The sequence below is a fragment of the Rousettus aegyptiacus genome, unplaced genomic scaffold, assembly GCF_014176215.1.
Source record: "Rousettus aegyptiacus isolate mRouAeg1 unplaced genomic scaffold, mRouAeg1.p scaffold_m13_p_12, whole genome shotgun sequence".
NCBI lineage: Eukaryota > Metazoa > Chordata > Mammalia > Chiroptera > Pteropodidae > Rousettus > Rousettus aegyptiacus.
The window spans coordinates 57,869,210-57,887,643 of record NW_023416287.1 but is presented as its reverse complement, the minus strand read 5'-3'; the positions used below and the strand labels follow the sequence as shown (position 1 = coordinate 57,887,643).

Genomic DNA, 18,434 nt, shown 5'->3' with positions numbered 1-18,434 from the left:
TTGTGGAAGGCTTCATGCTTTATCTAAATTTGCACTTTCCATACATAATCCTTGAAGGATAAGTACAGTTTGGGGGTAACAGAAGAGGGGGAAGGAAAACTTCTGTAATTAGAAGATTGAACATATGCAAAAGTGTTTAGAGGAAGTGAGAAAAACGAAGCCAGAGAAGAAAGCTGAAAAAAGGCTTACATTAGGGTAGGTGAGGGGCCAGATTACCCTGGAAACCTGGTGTCTATCCTACCACACAATGGGGATTTGAGGGAGGTTCTTGTGCAAAAAGTGACATGATGGAGGTGGCGCCATGCAGGGCCACATGCTCCCACAGCAACCTGCACTCAGTGTGGCACCTGCCACACCACACTGTCATTATTGGTTAATGCATTCCTGTATCAGGCTGGGACTGGGGACAAGTTTTATTAGTGGGCATGTGTGCCTTCTGCACAAGGCACAGTATCTGAACTGGAGCAGGTACTAGATACACTTTGAGCAATAAAAACATATTTATATCTGACAAGACAAAATTTAAGGCAAAAAAATAATTCACAAGAAACTGAGAGAAATGTTTCATCACGGTTTAAAAAGACACACACCAAGAAAACAAAATCGTAAACATATATGCATTTATCGGTATTGTCTCAAATTTTGTAGACTGATAGTTCTATATATTCATGACAAAATCATGGGGAAAATAGATTTTTATATCCCAGTATAATTTTGTATTTAGCATATTCCTCTTCAACTAATGGGGAAAGAATGAGAGAGAGGGAGAGAGGAAAAAGGGAGAGAAGGAGGGCAGGAGGGAGAAAGAGAGAGAGAAAGGAGGGAGGGAGGGAGAGAAAGAAGGAGGGAGGGAGGGAGGGAAGGTAGGAAGGGAAGGAGGAAGGGAGATGGTGGGGAGAAAGGAGGGAGGGAGAAAGAAAATACAAACCAGGAAAAGGCAGGTCAATTAGGTGACTATCAATATTATTTAAACATGAAGTAGTAAAAGACTTAGCTGGGTGGCAGCAGGTAGCAAAGAACCTTGAAAAGGAAGGGGGATAATATACACCTTGCCAGAAGTTGACACCTGATTGACTGTAGGGAAAAGGAATTAATTCTAAGATATACTGAGATTTCAGGCTGGAATTTGGGGACCGGAAGGAGGCCGTTACCATTAACACACACAAAGAGAAATGGCTTGAAAGGCAAGACAATGACATAGGTTTCAGATATGGAGTCAGAGTTGTAGAATTTGGGAGCTGTAAGGGCCTTTGAAGATCATCCAGTCTAACACTTCATCATATGTGTGAGGGGACAGGAGCTGAAAGAGTTGAGACTTGTCCAAGGCCACCCAAGTAAAGCCAGTAAGAGAACCCAGGTTGAACTGATCTGCAATGAAGGTGAAATAAGATAGCCATCGGGGATCAGGACTAGAGCTCTAGATGGGGGAATCATGCAGGAGTGGGGATAGTTGAAGCCAGGAGAATTGGTGGGGTTTGGGGGGACACAATATAGAGGAAGGAAAGCAGACAGCCAAGTACTTGGCAAATAATAACAACAGCTAATACTGCCTGAGTGCTAGTGTGTCTGTCCGGTACTATTCTAAGGGTTTTTGCATAGAATATTTAATCCTCTAAAGAACTTCAAGAGGGAGGTGCCTCTAGCATCTATCTCTATTTTACAGATGAAGAAATAGGCGTAGAGAGGAGTAGTAACATGTGGACGTCACCCAGGTAGTGATTGTCGGTGTCAGGACTCAACCTTGTGCAAACTCACGCCATATGTCCTCTTAGTCTGGAGAAGGAGGAGGTTGAGCCAGAAATAGCCAGCGAAGGATCATCCAGAGAAAGACACTATTGTTACAGAAGACGAAAGAAGACAGAGGGAATGAAGATGAGAACTTTGTGCTCCAGTCACGTGGCAGGAGCTCCATCGCCCTACTCACCACTGTGTCCCAGGGCCTGCACTCTGCACGTCAAAGGATGTGCTTCTCCGAGTTGTTAGAGCCCATGGATTTACGCCTAGCTGGAAGCACTTCCGTTCCAAGAATGCCAAGCCTACGACCTTTTCTGATATTTTATTTCTCCATCTAACACAAATAATTAGTAAATCTCTGAGAGTTAGCTGAGATAGAAGTCACCCCAAAGGCCTGTCCTTTTGCTGAAAAGGCACATTTGTTTATGTAGCTTCATTGAATGTCCAGGTGGACTGCCATCTCCCTTAATCGATCTTAAAAATAGGTTAAAAGTAGTCAACATAATAGTTTTTAAAAGTAGTGATTACCAGTTTCATTGTATCTGCTGCTGATAAAATATGAGGATATTCTAGCCCTTTTGTTTGTTCAAAGAATATGATGGCATACCTCCTCTTCCATTATTAAAAGTAGATACAAATGTACTTTTTCATTGCTATTATATATAATTAAATTACTGAGTTGCCATAAAAATGAAATTTGATCAATATAAGCACTTTTAAGATTCATCTAAATAGAGTTTGGCTTTTATACAATTCAATTTTGAAATCTTTTCTGTGATACAATCAGATTGAAGAATAGAATCAGAATTTTAAATTTAGGTGAGATTATTTTACCAAACTTCATTTTATACATTAAAAAACTGAGACCCAGGATGGCAAAATGACTTGCCCAGGGTCTCCTAGCTAGTTCATGACAAAGGTGAGTTGAGAACTCAGTTTTGTGGCCCCAATTTTATTTATTCTCAATTGTCTCTAAAATTATAATACCAGTTTAAGTAAAGATGGAGGATTGTTAATCGCTACAATTACTTTCGTAATTCATTTTAAAGTAGATTAACATTTTTAACAGTTTTACTTTCTTTTTAGTATGGTAAACTTTAACACCTACAGTCAAATGCAATTTGAAAATTCAAATTTTTAAGCTTTGTGATTTGTGATAATTTGTACAACTGCAAGGGAGTCTGTTGTATGATTGAGATAGCATCGAGTTTTTTTTTAATTACAAACTCCAGATATCTTTGATTATTTCTTTTACACGAACTTTGGGTTGTTCTAGACACATTCTTCCTTTTTGTTAGGAAATTTTCTATGTGAAAAAAGCATTCTTTCCTTTAACATTTTCTAAAGAAATAATCCTTTCAGACAATCAAAAGCTTTTTCAGCATGAATACTGGAATTACCATGGGCAATCTGTGCAATTTACAGTAATAAATTGAAAGAATTTTTATATTATCTGCCAAGGGCCCTTTCAGAACAAACCCACTTTGATCATGGATAGATGTCACCCCATTAGGTTATTACGATCTCTGGTAACATCAAGATAAACAATTTTGCATTTTCGTTTAAGTGTGGGTCAATGAGATTCCATTCCTGTGATGCTCTCTCAGGTTTGGGCAAAACTATATGACATGTCTCAGTCCCGAGTTAGGAATTTTCCAGACTAATGAGTTGTCACTGGCTAGTAAAGATTTGTTAAACACGTCTTAAAATTTTTACTTAAAATACTATAATGTATCTGTCATCAATTGTGCCTTAACTGATTTTTATAATTTTTAATGTATTCTTGGTTTCCTTTTTCTGTGGCAGCAGCATTGAGAAACTGTATGTGAGGTTCTGTTGGCAGCAATGTGTTCTGTTGACCAGGTACTCTCTTTTAAAAATTCTCCCACTAGTTCTCTCACAGTGAATTCTACTGCTTCTTGGTTCCTCTCTTTGGCTCCTATGATTAAATATCAGTATCCCCTCCAGGACCCACACCTGGCTTTTCCTCTGTGTGTCCATGCCTTCTCCCTGGGGTCCTCACTCACTCTAACCTACACACTTGGTTCCCAACTTTCCATCCTCAGCCCCAAACTCTTCACTTGGATGTTCTACTTTCAAAATAAAAACTGAAGTAGTCATTGTAAAAAATAAAAATAAAACTTTGTCGTACTTCCTTGCACTTATTTTGTGGCTCAGTAAGTTTTTATTACTAATTTTATTTGGGATCGCTATTACGTTTTTATTATTTAGGGCTCTAAGTATCTTAATGCAGCTGCTGTTGGGGCCACTACAGAATCCTGGGCTCCATCCTTTGCCAACACCTCCATTCCTAATAACCATTCCGTGTATTCCCTGTTTATTTTCCTTTCCTTCTTTTCCATCTAGTTCTCTTTATTTTCCCAAGGTTATTCATTGCTTTATCTGTTCAAACAGAACCTTGTTCTTTCAACCTTTTTTATATCCAAATTTCTGCTGTCATACTCCTTGAGTGAGCAAAAGATTTTAGTGCTAAGACCCTCCCCCATTCTACTTATCTTGCTTATTTGTCAGACTTTTCTCTTTCCTCTGAAGGATTTGTAATAACCTATTCTGCATAAAGATGTTGAATTATTTCTTTTGATTTTTTCTTCAAATATATTAAAATGAAAACAATTATTTCTGAGTCAATCTGTTTCCCTTTTTTCATAACACCCTGGATTTCCTTTTCCAAAGTCAATTCTAATTCTACAGTTTCCTTTGGTTTGGTAGGTGTCCTAGGGACCTTTGATGTGTGTGTGTTTGTGTGTGTGTGTGTGTGTGTGTGTGTATGTGTGTGTATTTTGGACTGAATAACTGATGAAATATTTCAATAGCAACAGACTGGATTGGTTGATTGTCTCTTGATTGTTGTTCTAATTCTCCTGCGACCACCTTTTCAAACTCAAGATGGCAGATCTCGTCAGTGCCGCTCCCTTGGCTTCATGGAGAGAAACATTCCATGCAGATGTTTCCACTGAGAGCCACACATTCCATTTACAAATACTCTGGAGTTCTGGTGTCAAATGTTTATAACTATCAGTTTCCCGTCAATAAAATTTGTTTCGTTTTTCAAGAAAGGGAGATGGGCATTGATGAGAATATAACGAGGGAGAGATCTGTGCCGAGAGAGCAATAGAAAATAATAGAGAAATATTTGTTATTTGAGGGAAGAAGGCCCTGGTAGAGGTAGAAAAGAACAAGATGGACAGCGCAGTCGGAGTGTTAGCTGGAAAAGGAAAATGATACCCATTGAAGAAAGAGTAGAAGGTAACAAGAAGTAATAATGGGAGTAAAGACAGCTCTGTTAAACAAAGAAGAGAGTAGAGGAGATGCTGAGAGGAATGCCAAACAGTCTTTCTGAAATTACTTCACACAGCCACACTATGGACTGAATCTACAAGGTTCTACCATTTGCGTAGCTACTTTATAAACCAATGATTGAAACAGAGGAATGGAGACAATTTTCCCCCGAGAGGCAAATCTAGATCAATAATGAAGTCACAGAATCACACATAACTTTTCTCTCTCCTTTCTATAAAGTTGAGTGGGTTATGATTGACACATAAAGGTCCTGTTAGCTCCCCACTTAAACATCTTCTCCAGCCCCAAGACTGCAGGCAACTCCTGGGCACAGTGCACCTTTTTGTTCTGCAGCATTCCCACAGGCCCTGGGCAAGCTTGTGCTTCTGCACCAAGTGCCATTCTCCTCACGCATCAGTCACTCAACGGAAATAAGTTAGACATTTTCGCAGGCCTATGGGTGCATTCGGAACACAATGCAGAGCCTTCAGTGATGAACTAAGCACCTGTCTTCCTTCCAGAGAACAGCTTAAGCACTAGAGGGAACAGAACCTAATATGTGTTAATTAATTGTGATGAATTCTCTCTAGATGTCACCTTAAAACTCTCTGTGCAAATAACATTCAGTTTATGCTCATAATTTGAGAAGGGTGAGCAACTGAGTTGACTCAGTAAGGACTCACATCTATTTCATAACTCGAGTTTTCATTTAGCTTCCTTCCTAGGAGTACAAAGAAGTTGGTAGGCACCAGGCAACAAATAAGGTGTGGTTTAAGGGTACTTCCTTAGGAAAAGCAAACATGGCTGCTATAGAGAATTGAATTTTATCCCCAAAAGGTTATGTTCAAGTTCTAACCTCAGTATCTGAGGATGTGATTTTATTGGAATTGGAAATAGGGTCTTTTAAGAAATAATGAAGTTAAGATGAAGTCATCCTAGTGTAAAGTAAGCCTGAATCCAAAATGACTGGCGTCCTTATAAGTAAAGAAGAGACACAGACACACACAGGAGAGGAGAATGCCACTTGAAGACAGAGGCAGAGACTGGACCGATGCATCTACAGGCCAAGGAACTCCAAGGATTGCTGGCAAGACCAGAAGGTGAGAGAGAGGCATGGAACAGATTCACGCCTAGAGTCTTGAGAAAAAGCATGGCATGGTCAAGACCTTGATTTTGGACTTTTGGCATTTAGAACTGTGAGAGAATAAATTTCCATTGCTTTAAGCCATCTAGTTTGTGGTCACTTTTTACAGTAGTCACAGGAAACGAATATAGCTGCCTTTGAGCTGGAGTTGTGAAGACCTGCCAACAGCAGCAGCAGCCCCTTCTGGCTCTGACACCCCAATCACAAGGGCACAGGCCCTAAAATCCATGTGCACGGGGAAGGGACTAGGGGTGTAAGTGTAGGGTGGGTGGTGAACCATACTCTTTCTCCTGTACACAGCTCTACTGGCCTGGACTCCGGAAGCTCTGGCTCAGTTTTCCAGCCTCTTCTTCTGGGACACTGGATCCTGTTCTTCATCCCCTGTATTCATTCTCCCATCCTGCTGAGATCAGGCTGATCACCCAGAATCATGCGACCTCAGCTTCTAGTTTCCAGTGCAGAACCTGACCTGCATCTGTCTGAGCCAACGTTTGTCACTGGTCTCTTGGCAATCGTATGGGCAGTGCTGGACCTCTCAGTGGTCCTCGTGGCAGCCTGCTCTCAGGTAGGCTTTCCAGCATGTACCTGCCCCAACTCCCACCTCCCTCCCCACTCCCAAACAACCCCTACTGTGGAGGCCCAGCACCCAGCTGGCCCATCTGAATGAGGGAGGCAGGCCAGAGGACTTCAGATTTTCTCATACACTGTCCTTAACAAAACTGCCACTAATCTTAGAATGAAGGTTTGGAGCCCATCCCTAAATACAAATGGATATGCACCCACCACAAAGTGACACAGTAGAAGAAACATAATTTAATTATCATGACGCACACTAAGAATGAGACTGGAGTGAATAGGCAAGGCAGCTTGTGGCCTCAGGAGCCTGGCCATGTGCTCACCTGGACTCTGCTGGGCTACCTGAGGGGACTAGCTACTCCACACACACAACCCAGCCTAGCTGGGGAGTCGAGCCCTGAGGCGAACAAAGTGCTGTCCTTGGACCCGTGAGAATTAGGAAGTCACAATGACCAGAGTGTGGGTATGTGGCATCTTCCCTTCCCGCAACAGGACCTAACAGGTGAATCCACCTGAGCTCACCTGCACTGCCCATGGTCCCTGTCGCACTCCGGGGTGGCAGCCCCAGCAGTAGTGCCCCTCCTGGAGCAGTTGCAGCCTTCACAGCCAGCCAAGGGGTGGAAGCTGAAGGAATGTGTCTCACACACTTCACACTGGGGCCTGACTGTGAGGGGAGGGCAGAGGCACTTCCCCGTCATCTCCTCACAAAGGCGCCGGCCACAGTTGCATGCTGGCCAGGGGATAAACAGATACAACGTAAGATTTAGATGCTGCCTGAATTTAGATGCTGCAATGTACCAACTGCCAGATTTCCAGACGCTTCCAAGGGGTCTGGGAGAAATGTCTTGCTTTATCTTACAGAATTATTGACCATGGTTGATATGAAAAGCCCTTTCTTAAGGCCAACACCAACAATACCAAATGCTCATGGTGGATACAGTGTATGATACAGTGTGTGAATGCTGAATGAAGCACAGCTGGACCTACTGGCTCCAAGGTACCTAGTCAAAGGAGCCCAGCAAGCTGCCACCATGCGCCATTCTAATGCGAGGCCTCTCGTTCATCAGAGCCTCCTCACAGGCTCCCTGAAATGGCTCCACATACTCTACCAAGCCCAGGGTCAGGGCACGATGTAGCCATGGGGGCTTCGTTAGGCAAAGGCTGGTCTCCGTGTGTAGACTGCTCCACACCTGCACCCCTCACTCGGCCAATGGCCTGGGATGACCCTACGTCTCAGATGGCAGGATGGTTCTTAGATACAGGTCCACAGGCTTCTTATTCAGTGAGTAGTAGTACGCCCCTGTGGCCCCGTCTCTCCTCCCATCTCAACTGAGTTTTGGTTAGGCTGTGAAAACTGAAGAGGCTTCCATTAGGAAGGGTATGGTGCTGTCCAATATTCTGATGCTTAAAGCTATTTACACTCACCTGCTTTGTCAACTGCATGAGTCACATAGCCTGGGGAACACAAATATTTATCTTCTAGAACCTTTCTACTCAGAGTGTGGTCCATGGACCAGCGGCAGAGGCATCATCTGAGTGGTTATCAGACATGCGGAATTCTCAGGCCGCAGCCCAGGCCTCCTGAATCAGAACCTGCATTTTCACAAGATCCCCAGGTGAGTCTCAAGCACAGTGAAATTTGAGAAGCCCTGCCCTAGATGAGCGTCAGCCACTTGGGACTGGAGACAGTCTGGATGACCCGAACGTGCACTTACGCTTGCAGTGTGGGAATCCATAGTAGCCCATTTGACAGCGGGTACATTGCCGCCCAATGACACCAGGCCGGCATGGGCACTGCCCGCCCTCTGGGCTGCAGTGACGGTCGACAGCCCCAGCTGGGTGGCACTCACAGGGCAGTGCACCCTTGTGGTAAAGGGCTGCCAGGGACCTGGCGGAGTTCTTGCAGAATCTGGAGGCTGTCTGGGGGCTGTGGAGACAAAAACAACTCGTGGTGATATCCCACGGGTGCCCAGAAATGGCCCCAACCTTCCCCTTCCCACTTGCTCCCTCAAGCCATGTTTTGGAGAGGGGTTCTGGCTCTGGAGTCTGGGAAAAAATGGGAGAACCCCCAACCCCCAGACTCACAGTTAGTGACAGCCACCCTTCCCCCTACCCATCCACTCCAGAACACGTCACAGGATTAGCAGTGGGAAATTTTGATGGCTGGAATAAAAGGGTGCAAGTTCACCTAAAGAATGAATTGTATGGTATGAGGAGTATATCTCAATAAAGCAATTACAAAAAGATTACACCTAAATGTGTAATGATAAAACAATAATGATGAGGAGGAGGTGAACTGTCAACATTCATTTAGTTCATTATCAGGACATAATGCTAGAAGCTTTGCCTACATCTCGCTTAACCTCAAAAACCGCCAACTAGGCCTAAGCCCCATTTCACAGATAAGGCAACCGAGGCTCCTAGAAATGAAGTGACATGCCCAAGGCTGCAGACTATAGAGTGGCCAAGAAGGCACTCAGATTCACAGCTGTTTGACTTCAGAGCCTTTGCTCTTAATATTTTCAGTGTAGGCTTCTTCTGCCTACAGGGCCCCCCGGAGCTTCTGGGTTCCTCGGGAAACCTGTGGGGCGGCAGGGGGGTCTGCAGAAGAGGACAGGAGATGACACCCAGGGCAGCCCTTTGCATTCAAGGATCCAAACAGAGAGGATGGAGAGGTTGGCCTTGCTGCGACACTCCCTGCCCAGTCAGACAGCAAAGGAGAGTGGGAATCAGAGCTGACGTGCCTCCCGGTGAAGGGTATCTGTGTGGTATCTTTTAGGAATCTGAGCTGCACAATAGGAAGCAGCAGAGAGGGAGAGAGACCCCTGATCAGCCCATGAATCTCCATTTGGAGGTGAACCAGTGTTGAGATCACTGTCAAGGAAGGGGATCTTGCCCACATGTGCATGACAAAGTCTGCTTAGGACAGTGTGTGTAGAGGAAGAGCACCTTCTTCCTGAGACTCAGACTCACTGTTGCTACTGAGGGACAGAGGGCCAGCTCCTCCTCCGGCCTTGCTCTGGGCAGGAATGTGAAAGAGCCTCGTGCATTCCAGGGCCTTGCCACAAAGTGATACTTACTCAATATAAAAACTATTTCTTCCGCAATTGGTGATAAACTCAAATGACTTGTCCATTGAGTTTTTGTGAAGTATTCGGTAGTCATAATTCTCTGCAGGCACCACTAGAACACGGACCTAAAGGAAACCCATCAACATGTCTTTGGATTTCCAACAGCAAAGCACACCCACCACCATTCACTCTCTACTAAGATCAATGTTCTTTATCATTAAGCCCAAGATCAAATGAAACAGAATTTACAGGGGCGGGGCGAGGGGGTGGTGGTGGTGGTGGTAAGAATCACAAGAACACCCCTAAACCAGAATTAAAGGCTCAAATTACAATCTTCTATAGGAAATGATAATGAGTGCTGGACAGACCCCTTGGAGCGCCTGCTCAGGGAAGCAGCAGCCTCAAGTGCTGGGCGGGGACAGGAGTCCTGGGGGGATGAGCAGGGGTTGTCCTGGGGTATCCTGTATCAGTCCCATAGCTCAGGAAAGATCACAGTTGAATTCACAGATATGGGTGTCATTCCCACAGAGGAGAGACCTGAATCAACAGAGGATGTTACCTGAAGAGAAATGGTAGAACAAGGGGGCTCAAGGTCCTACCCAAGGGAACGACAATAAATGGGGACAAAAGGAAGGAGAAATCACTGAAGAAGTACTAGAGAAAGTGAAGGAGGGGGTGAAAGCCTAAGGGAAATAGCTATGGAAGTCAAAAGAAGGAAAGAACACGGGAGTCTTAAATGCTTCTGAGAGACCAGTGAAGTGTGGAGTGAGGTGGAGAGTGAGACCCTCACTCACCAGAGCTTGTAAGGGAGTTTTTTCTCCCTATTCATTTCCCTATTATTCCATTTTTATCTGATTTTAACTGTCGCATGCTTTTTTTTTTTTTTGTAAAAGGTAGCTGTAAATTTTAAACATTTTTCTATAAATATGACTTTGATTCTTTGAAGAATTATTGTCATGAGCCAAACAGACACACAGAACAACCGACCAAGGCAACTGTGTGAAGAGCAAACTGAGGGACCAGCCGAACACACCAATACTAAAGACTTTCCTTCTGGGACCTTCACAGTCACGGCCACCTCAGGCTGCAAGACGTCAAACTCAATCTGATCTTCGGCAATCACTTGGTCCTGGCAACCAAGCACATGGGGGCAGAAAGAGGCACGGAAGACACCTGGGGACAGAGGAGAGTCCTGTCACACCACTGCAAGGCCTCGTGAGGCTGGGAGCTGCAGGGCCTGCTCTCTACAGCTCACCTGGCTGCAGCTGCCCTCCTTCCACAGACACCTGCACAGGAAACGTCGGGTGCACTGGTTGATAAAAATGGATGACAAAAACATATCGGCCCAGGCGTGGTACAAGTCCTCTCAGCGTCACTTGGTTCTAGGATGAAAAAGGAGGAAAAAAAAAAAAAAAAAAAAAAACTCCTCAAGCTTCAGAGCTATGAATAATTCGAATCACAGGATATTTAGAGTTTAAAAACCAAAATAACCTAGGCATTTACCCAAGTAAAGTGAAAACCTTTACTTGAATGTTTAGAGCAGCTTTATTTGTAATCACAAACACTGGAAACAACCCAAGTGTCCCTCAACTGCAGAATGAATAATCCAATTGTGATACAACCATAATGGAGGAGTATAAATTGGTACACTCTCTTTGGAAAACTGTTTAGTAGTTTTTGCCAAAGTCAAACATATAACCAAGCAATTGTACTCCTAGGTATGTACCCAAAAGAAATGCATAATACGTTCAACAAAAGGCTGTACAAGTATGTTCACAGCATTCAAATACTATTTGTAATAATAGTGTAATAAAGAGTCAGACTCCATTTTTCATGTTTGACCACTGACAATTTCCAAAACCTCATCTTTTGCCCCATTTTTGGACCAGCCAATAAGTAAGCCCAGATGTTCATCCCTCGGCACAGATGGGAAGTTCAAACTACACAAATTCTAGCCCTCGCCCCTACCCAACCACAATGAAAGCCAGAGTCACATTCCTCCTTATCCTAAAGCTTGAGTATGAGCCCTGCGCTCCCCAGGAAGCCTCGCTATGAGAGTAATAAGTCTTTTCAAACCCTCAAAAAAAAACTACAAGAATAATGACAACAATAACAAAAGCTTATTCTTATCTTTCAAGGGAGAACTGTGACTCAGGAGGGTAGGTAATTTGCTAAAGGTCAAACATTAACTTGACCACAAAGCTAGGACTAGAATTCTATCATACTGATTTCAATTCGTTTCCCTCTACTTTTATAGATTACCTTTCCCATATGGGATCCTAATAAATTTTCACTCTCAGATCTGTTAACTTCCTAACTCAATTCTATGGGAATGGATATAAGCCATCTTAAGTATTATAAGGACACAATGTAATCAGAACAAACATTAAGTCTTGTGCCTTTGTAGTTTATGGTGGAAAAAAATGCATTCCCATACTGTATTTCGTCTTCCTGCTCTAGATGGTCATTGAGAAACTTCTCCTTGCAGGGCATTGTGCTGGTGCAGTTGGTGATACAAAAAATTTTGTTAGCCACAGAAGCTCTTCTAAAAGTGCTTACATTCCAACTTGGGAAATAATAAACTCGACACTGCTAAATAGCAGTAGGCCATGAAAATATGAAGTATCACAAGATGGACCATGAGAAATTGCCAATGCTGTGCAGACAGAGATGCAAGAGGGAAAGAGAGCATTAGGATGGGCTGGTCATAAAGATTAACCAGATGCCTGCATGTCTGGCATCTTCCGCTGTTGAGAACAGAGGTTCTCAAAACTTAAGGACATCTGAATCCACTGGGTGGGGAGGTGGGTGGTGTTAAAACACAGATTCGAGGGCCCCATCTCCAGAGTTTTTGATTCAAGAGATCTATGGTGGGACTTGTGAATTTCCGCGTCTAACAAGTTCCCAGGTGATACTGATGCGGCTGGTTCAGGGCCATACTTTGAGAACTACTGGTGTAGAAACAACACATTCTGAGAGTCCTACCTGTGGTGCCTTTAAGGTGACCCCAGTAACCACATCAGCAGAAGGTAAAGGATCTTGGGGCAGTTGATGGGGAGACCCGCCACTTGGGACATCCAAAATTAATGCAGCTGGAGGAGTTTCGGGGGATAGGGAGACACAAGTGGCTCTGAAAAATAGAATATTTAAAAATCTTATTTTAAAAATAACCAAAAAAAAAAAAAAATAGAACCATCCATTGGTGAAGATTCAGACTCTGAGCCTAAGTCCATGTTAGTGTCTAAAAGATCCAGTCTTGGGGGAACCACAGGGCTGTGGTGATCTTTAAACAAAGATATTTAGTGCCGTCGACTAGCCAAGTGTATTCCAGCCTCCTGCTCAACGCAATGAGCTAAAACAGAAAAAAAAAAAAAAAACCCTTAATTTTGAGGGAAAGTAAGCTATCCAGAAACTTATTGAAACTTCCCTTTATAGAACTAAAATTAATCGTTAAATGAGATCGATGCAGTGAAACAATATTATTCACCTCTAAACATAAATGTTGACATAAAATTGTATAAAAACAGAGAACAAATGTATATCATTTCTTTAGGCACAGCCTTGGTAGTTTCCATAGTCCTAGCCATGTGCACAGATCTTATGACTATGTCTATAAATTATTTTTGAATCTATATCAAAACAACCATACCAAAACTCCAATAAGCATTGGTTAGCTAATTCACCTAACATAGTTGTGAGGTGGGTCATTATTTTCATGATTTTTCAAATGAAGAGCCTCAGAGATTAACAGATTGGAACAAAGTGAAGGCTCACAAAGGGCTCGGAATAGAGCTCAGTAACTGCTGGTGAGAGCTGGGCTTAACGATTTTCCCACGTTGCTACTGTATCAGCTTCCTGATGTTATGGAATTCTGAAAAGACTTCTGGGGTAAATAATTCAGCTGTTTTTTTTGTGTGTTTTTTTTTCTCATCAACCATATTTAGTACCTTGGCCCATGGCCGCTTTTGAAATGAAGTATAAAGTTATAAGCATTACAGAATCACTCAGACCCTAAATAAGAGAGAGAGGAAGAAAACACATTACCTTTGATTAACGTATGGCTCATAACTGGCAATGCATCTGACTTGAGGTTTCAAATATTCGGTTGAGAATTCTTCAATGGGTATGATACAAATTTGATGCTGTAGAGCAAATACAATACAAAAAGGTATGTTGTAGTTATCAGCAAAACCAGTGGTATGGTTAAACATACTCTTTTAAAAAGCTGTTAAGTAAAGAATTCATCCAAATTATAATTTTTATTTTAAAGTAGTAAAAACTGCAATATGGCACTCTATAGCACCATTATATAAAACAAATATTTTTTACTGTTTTTCAGGGTCACTGACTAAACCACTCTTGGAATAATTATATATATAAACAAAATCATATGAAAGTTTGAAAACAACTCTTTGTCAGACAGTGACTTTTGGTGTCTTTTTTGCTCTCCTGCCCTGTGCTGATGCTGGCTCTTCAGACCCCTTAGCAGTGAGGGGTGGCGAGTATGGTGGGCAGCCAGGGAGCTTGCTATTCGGAGGGCCGCTCCTGCTACAGATAATCCTACTGAATAGAGGATGAGTCATGTCTCAGGCACATATGGACTTCATTGATGGAATTGTCTCCAGAGCTGGTTTCTGAGTCATTCAGGAAATTCAGTTATTAACTAACCAATATATTTCACTTTAAATCAAAACTGTATTACCAGCTTGTTCATAAAGTTATTCAGTATCAAGAACAAAAATTTTTATTGAACACTTATTATATGCCAAGCACTGAGACTGGGGTATCCTGCAAGACCAAGACAGATCACAGTGCTTTCCTCATGGAGCTTATATTCTATAAGTCTTGACTCTGAATGATATTCAACTATTTCAAAAAGGGTAACCTTATGCTTAAAAGATGAAGGTTCAGTCCCATGATAATTTCAAAAGATGAAGATGTTAAGACTTAGTTGGATTATTATGTTTAAAAAGAGTAATAATTTTAAAAAGAAAGTCTTAAATTATAAATACACTTTATAGAATAATTTTTAACACTGTCAAGCAAAAATATTAAAAACACATTAGAACAAGCTCTCCTGGCATTTCCCAGGATGTGATACAGACTTAATATTAGCAGTAACAGGAAGTTGCTTCATATCTAGATAATCTCACGTTAAATCTGACCACCACTTCCTAGCCCAGATCCCACTGCCTCTGCTTATCATAATTCTCAAAATATAAGTTGTGCTATAAAAAGGATGGGCATAAAGTGCATTTAACCAGCCAAACTGGGCATTTTAACTCTTAATAGTATATATCTACTTAACTGAATAATACTCTTTTTGAAAGAGTAACAATAGTCTGGGGAACAAAATACCAGGTGATTATAACCTTTTAAATTCTGAAGGAATCTGTCAAGAAGCTAATAGACACAATAAAATAGTAAAATGAGAAAGAATATAAACAGTTAACTAATGGCATGTCTCTATACCAGCAATAATAATAAATGAGGAAATACGGTAAAATATATCTCATTTATAATAGTAATAGTGAATAAAAATTAATGAAAGAGAGTTTTGTGAGATGTGCTTAAATTTGATGATTTAACTTCATTGGTATTATAAAAATGGCTCAAACAAATCAAGAGGCAAGACAGATTTCTAAATGGGAAGAATAAACATCATAAAACTGACAGTTCCTCACAGGTTACTTTTATAGATGTAATGCAAACCCAGCCAAAATTTTAATAAGCTTTAAAAAAAGCCCACAAATATCAATGAAATGTATCTAAAATCCAAAGGGCAAACAGAAACATACCAGAAGGAATCGGGCCATATGTGCTTTGAGCCGAATGTCTGCATCTGCTAGCAGCTCATGCACTGCGATGCGACTCCCGCCATCAGTCACGACGCTGCGGCAGAGGACACTGAAAGAGGAAACAGGTTTCTTAGACTCCCTGGTCTCGATTGCTTTGTGCCTTCCTTGGGGTGGCTAATTGGTCTTCAGTTGCTCCTATTTAGAACCCTGTGGCCAACAACGAGTTTTCCTACACGAAGAGTTTAAGAGGGGAGTGGCCCAAGATCGATAAGGGAAAAGAACCTCCCCGCTGTGGCCTGAGCTGCCTGTCTCAGGGCTAAAGGCCTTGGTGTCTTTCCCACTGACTTATGGAATAAGTACTTGGTTTAGGGGTCCAGAGAAAGAGCCCCAGGGTCAGTAGTGTCTGGTCTTTAAGACATAGCCTTCTGAAAATTTACCAATATCCCTGGTACTGTTGGCCATAAAAGTTGCCCACTGGCCTCACCACCAGCTTCCCACCACATCGATAACTGTGGCTGGCCTTATATGACATCGTGAGAAACTCGGAGTTTGCCTTTGGCAGCCCAGTCTGTTCCTTCTCACCCTTCCCTCCTCATTTCTACCAGTGATACTCCTTGCCTCCATCCGGAGGGAAGGCGGAGAACAGGAACACTTAAAAGGTCACAGTTATGAACCAAAGAACACTCTTATGGTAAAACCTATAAAGGAAGTATTTTTTGAGGAATGTTTCTGACTTCACACTCTGTAGCAATTTTTCTGTCTGTAAATATAATTTGGAATGAGTGAGTGACATGCTAAAACAAAATGACCACCTCTGGGAATATTTGAAATAATTTATGCAATGACTTTGGGGTGAGGGTTAAAGTGAGGTAGTATATAAAGAGCTAAACACAGTTTGTGGCATATATTAGAAACACAGTAAACATTCATTTTCTTTTCCTTTATGTGCATGTGTGTGGGGGGTGTGAGTATGTGTCAACTAAAATGCGTTCCTTTTGGATTCAAGCATAAACCTGGAAGTTAAATACATTGAGTGATTCACTTAGATTTAGTTTTACCCTTATCCTCTATTAAACGCTTACTAAGATTAGACTAACAGTAATAACTGGATTGATTTAATCATTAATGACCCCGTCTCTTATGGAGGGTAGATCGAGTTTATCATATCGTTACCTTGAAAAATGGCAGCCCACTAGCACCACTGCTTTCCTGCTGGGATATTGTTTTTTGACAACACAGAACTCACTTGAGAAATGCTGGTTAAGGTTTAAACCTCAGCAGGAAATGTTGCAATATTGAAAGAGCCTAACATTTGAATTAGATTTTTATGGATTAAATATTTTCCGGGGGCACATTTTTGGATTCCAGTATATGTAGCCTGTTCATTTTCACTTGTCCACATGACAGACAAAATAGAAGAAAAGGAAATATTTGCAAAAATACGGCGCTGGTTAAATACCATAAAAGTGACTCATAGCCTAACACCATACTGTCCTGGAATTCTAGTCATGGAGACTGGTAGTGGAGAACGTTGGTGTTGTCATGGCCATAGCCAAAACGATCTGCAGAATATCATGTAGTTCTTGCCCCAAAATATTGTTCAGAGAGCGGTCACAAAAAAATGCTTCTGGCGTCCCTTCTTCCTTTGGTTGTGAAATCACTCTTCTCCTTGGCACAGACATTCTCAGCCTCTTCTGAGACAGTTCAGAGTTATCAGGGTCATGATGAGTGCCTCCTCGTGTCCTCTTTACTATCTCTCTCCACTTTGTATTCTGTGGAGTAGGGAGTGAGCCACATGATCTGGAAGGTGGAAGGAGTTGGAGAGCTGAACTAGAGGGTGGACTTGGACACTCTGGGGTGTGGAGAAGCCTTGCCCCAGGCCCCATGACCAGCAGTCTCCAGGATACAGATGGAGGGGTGACACACCCATCTGGGAGTGTACATTCCAGTGGTTGCTGATGTCACCTACATAGATGAAACTAATATTTTCAGATAATGACAGAACATTCTGGGGGAACTTTTTTGGCCCATCTGGTGCTCCTATTAAAAATCCAAATGTAATTAATTATATTCTTTGTTTTTCTTTTATCATCACCCCAGAGAAAAGGGCAGATTAGATTTTTTTAAAAAAAAAGATTTTTAAAAGACACCTCATAGTTTCTTTTTTAGGGTTGTTCAGAGTGTAATGTTAATTCAAGAACCATTTCATCAAGTCTCATAAAAGTTTCTGTTCTAGGCTACTAAAAGTAACTGTTTTCATAAGTTTATTTTTTTTGTGTGAAACAGGGAAAATGTTCTACTACTTTAGGTCATGCGGGTTTGATAAAAAGCAACGTGAAAGGAGAGGTAACAAAATGTTCAAGGCCTTGGCCAAGGACTAGGTGGGTTCATTGCCATTCTCCACCTGCTGCCTCAAGAGACTCTGACTTCCAATTCTATTAATTATACAATCAATTTCATGTGGAAACACCCTTTGCACTGATTTGTTAATTCAAACAAACTCTGAACAGTTGCATATACTTCGAAATATTATGCAAAAAAACAAATTTTAATAAACCCTTGTCAGAGCTCTTGGAAGAGACGAACTTCATCAGGTGAAATTTTAAAATATTTTGTCAAATTATTTTTCACCTGATGATCATCAAACATTAATCATGCCCAGTTCTGAAGGATGTACTGGGAAGACAGGCGTGACAGAGAACAAGATTTTTCCCTATGTACTCTGCACAGTATTTGAGGTGAGAGCACTGAGTTCATTGCACCATACAGGATGGCAGAGAATAAAATATAAAGGCAGGTTCTGAGTCATGT

General features: G+C 41.9%; 1 protein-coding gene across 7 annotated transcripts in view; it reads right to left on the bottom strand.

The window, feature by feature from the left end:
• The window catches only part of LAMA3 (laminin subunit alpha 3), a 234,359-nt gene that overhangs the window by 76,349 nt on the left and 139,576 nt on the right, over positions 1-18,434 (bottom strand). For 5 of the 7 annotated variants that reach the window (XM_016166528.2, XM_016166610.2, XM_016166449.2 and 2 more), the window contains 8 exons: positions 15,624-15,732; positions 13,870-13,967; positions 12,811-12,955; positions 11,081-11,207; positions 10,859-10,998; positions 9,835-9,950; positions 8,470-8,681; positions 7,277-7,484 (listed from right to left, as the gene is read on the bottom strand). In XM_016166528.2, the coding sequence (XP_016022014.2) occupies positions 7,277-7,484; positions 8,470-8,681; positions 9,835-9,950; positions 10,859-10,998; positions 11,081-11,207; positions 12,811-12,955; positions 13,870-13,967; positions 15,624-15,732 (1,155 nt within the window). Of the gene's footprint in view, positions 1-7,276; positions 7,485-8,469; positions 8,682-9,834; positions 9,951-10,858; positions 10,999-11,080; positions 11,208-12,810; positions 12,956-13,869; positions 13,968-15,623; positions 15,733-18,434 lie in introns of those variants that run through there. The other 2 variants (XR_004953701.1, XR_004953702.1) reach the window with 2 other exon arrangements.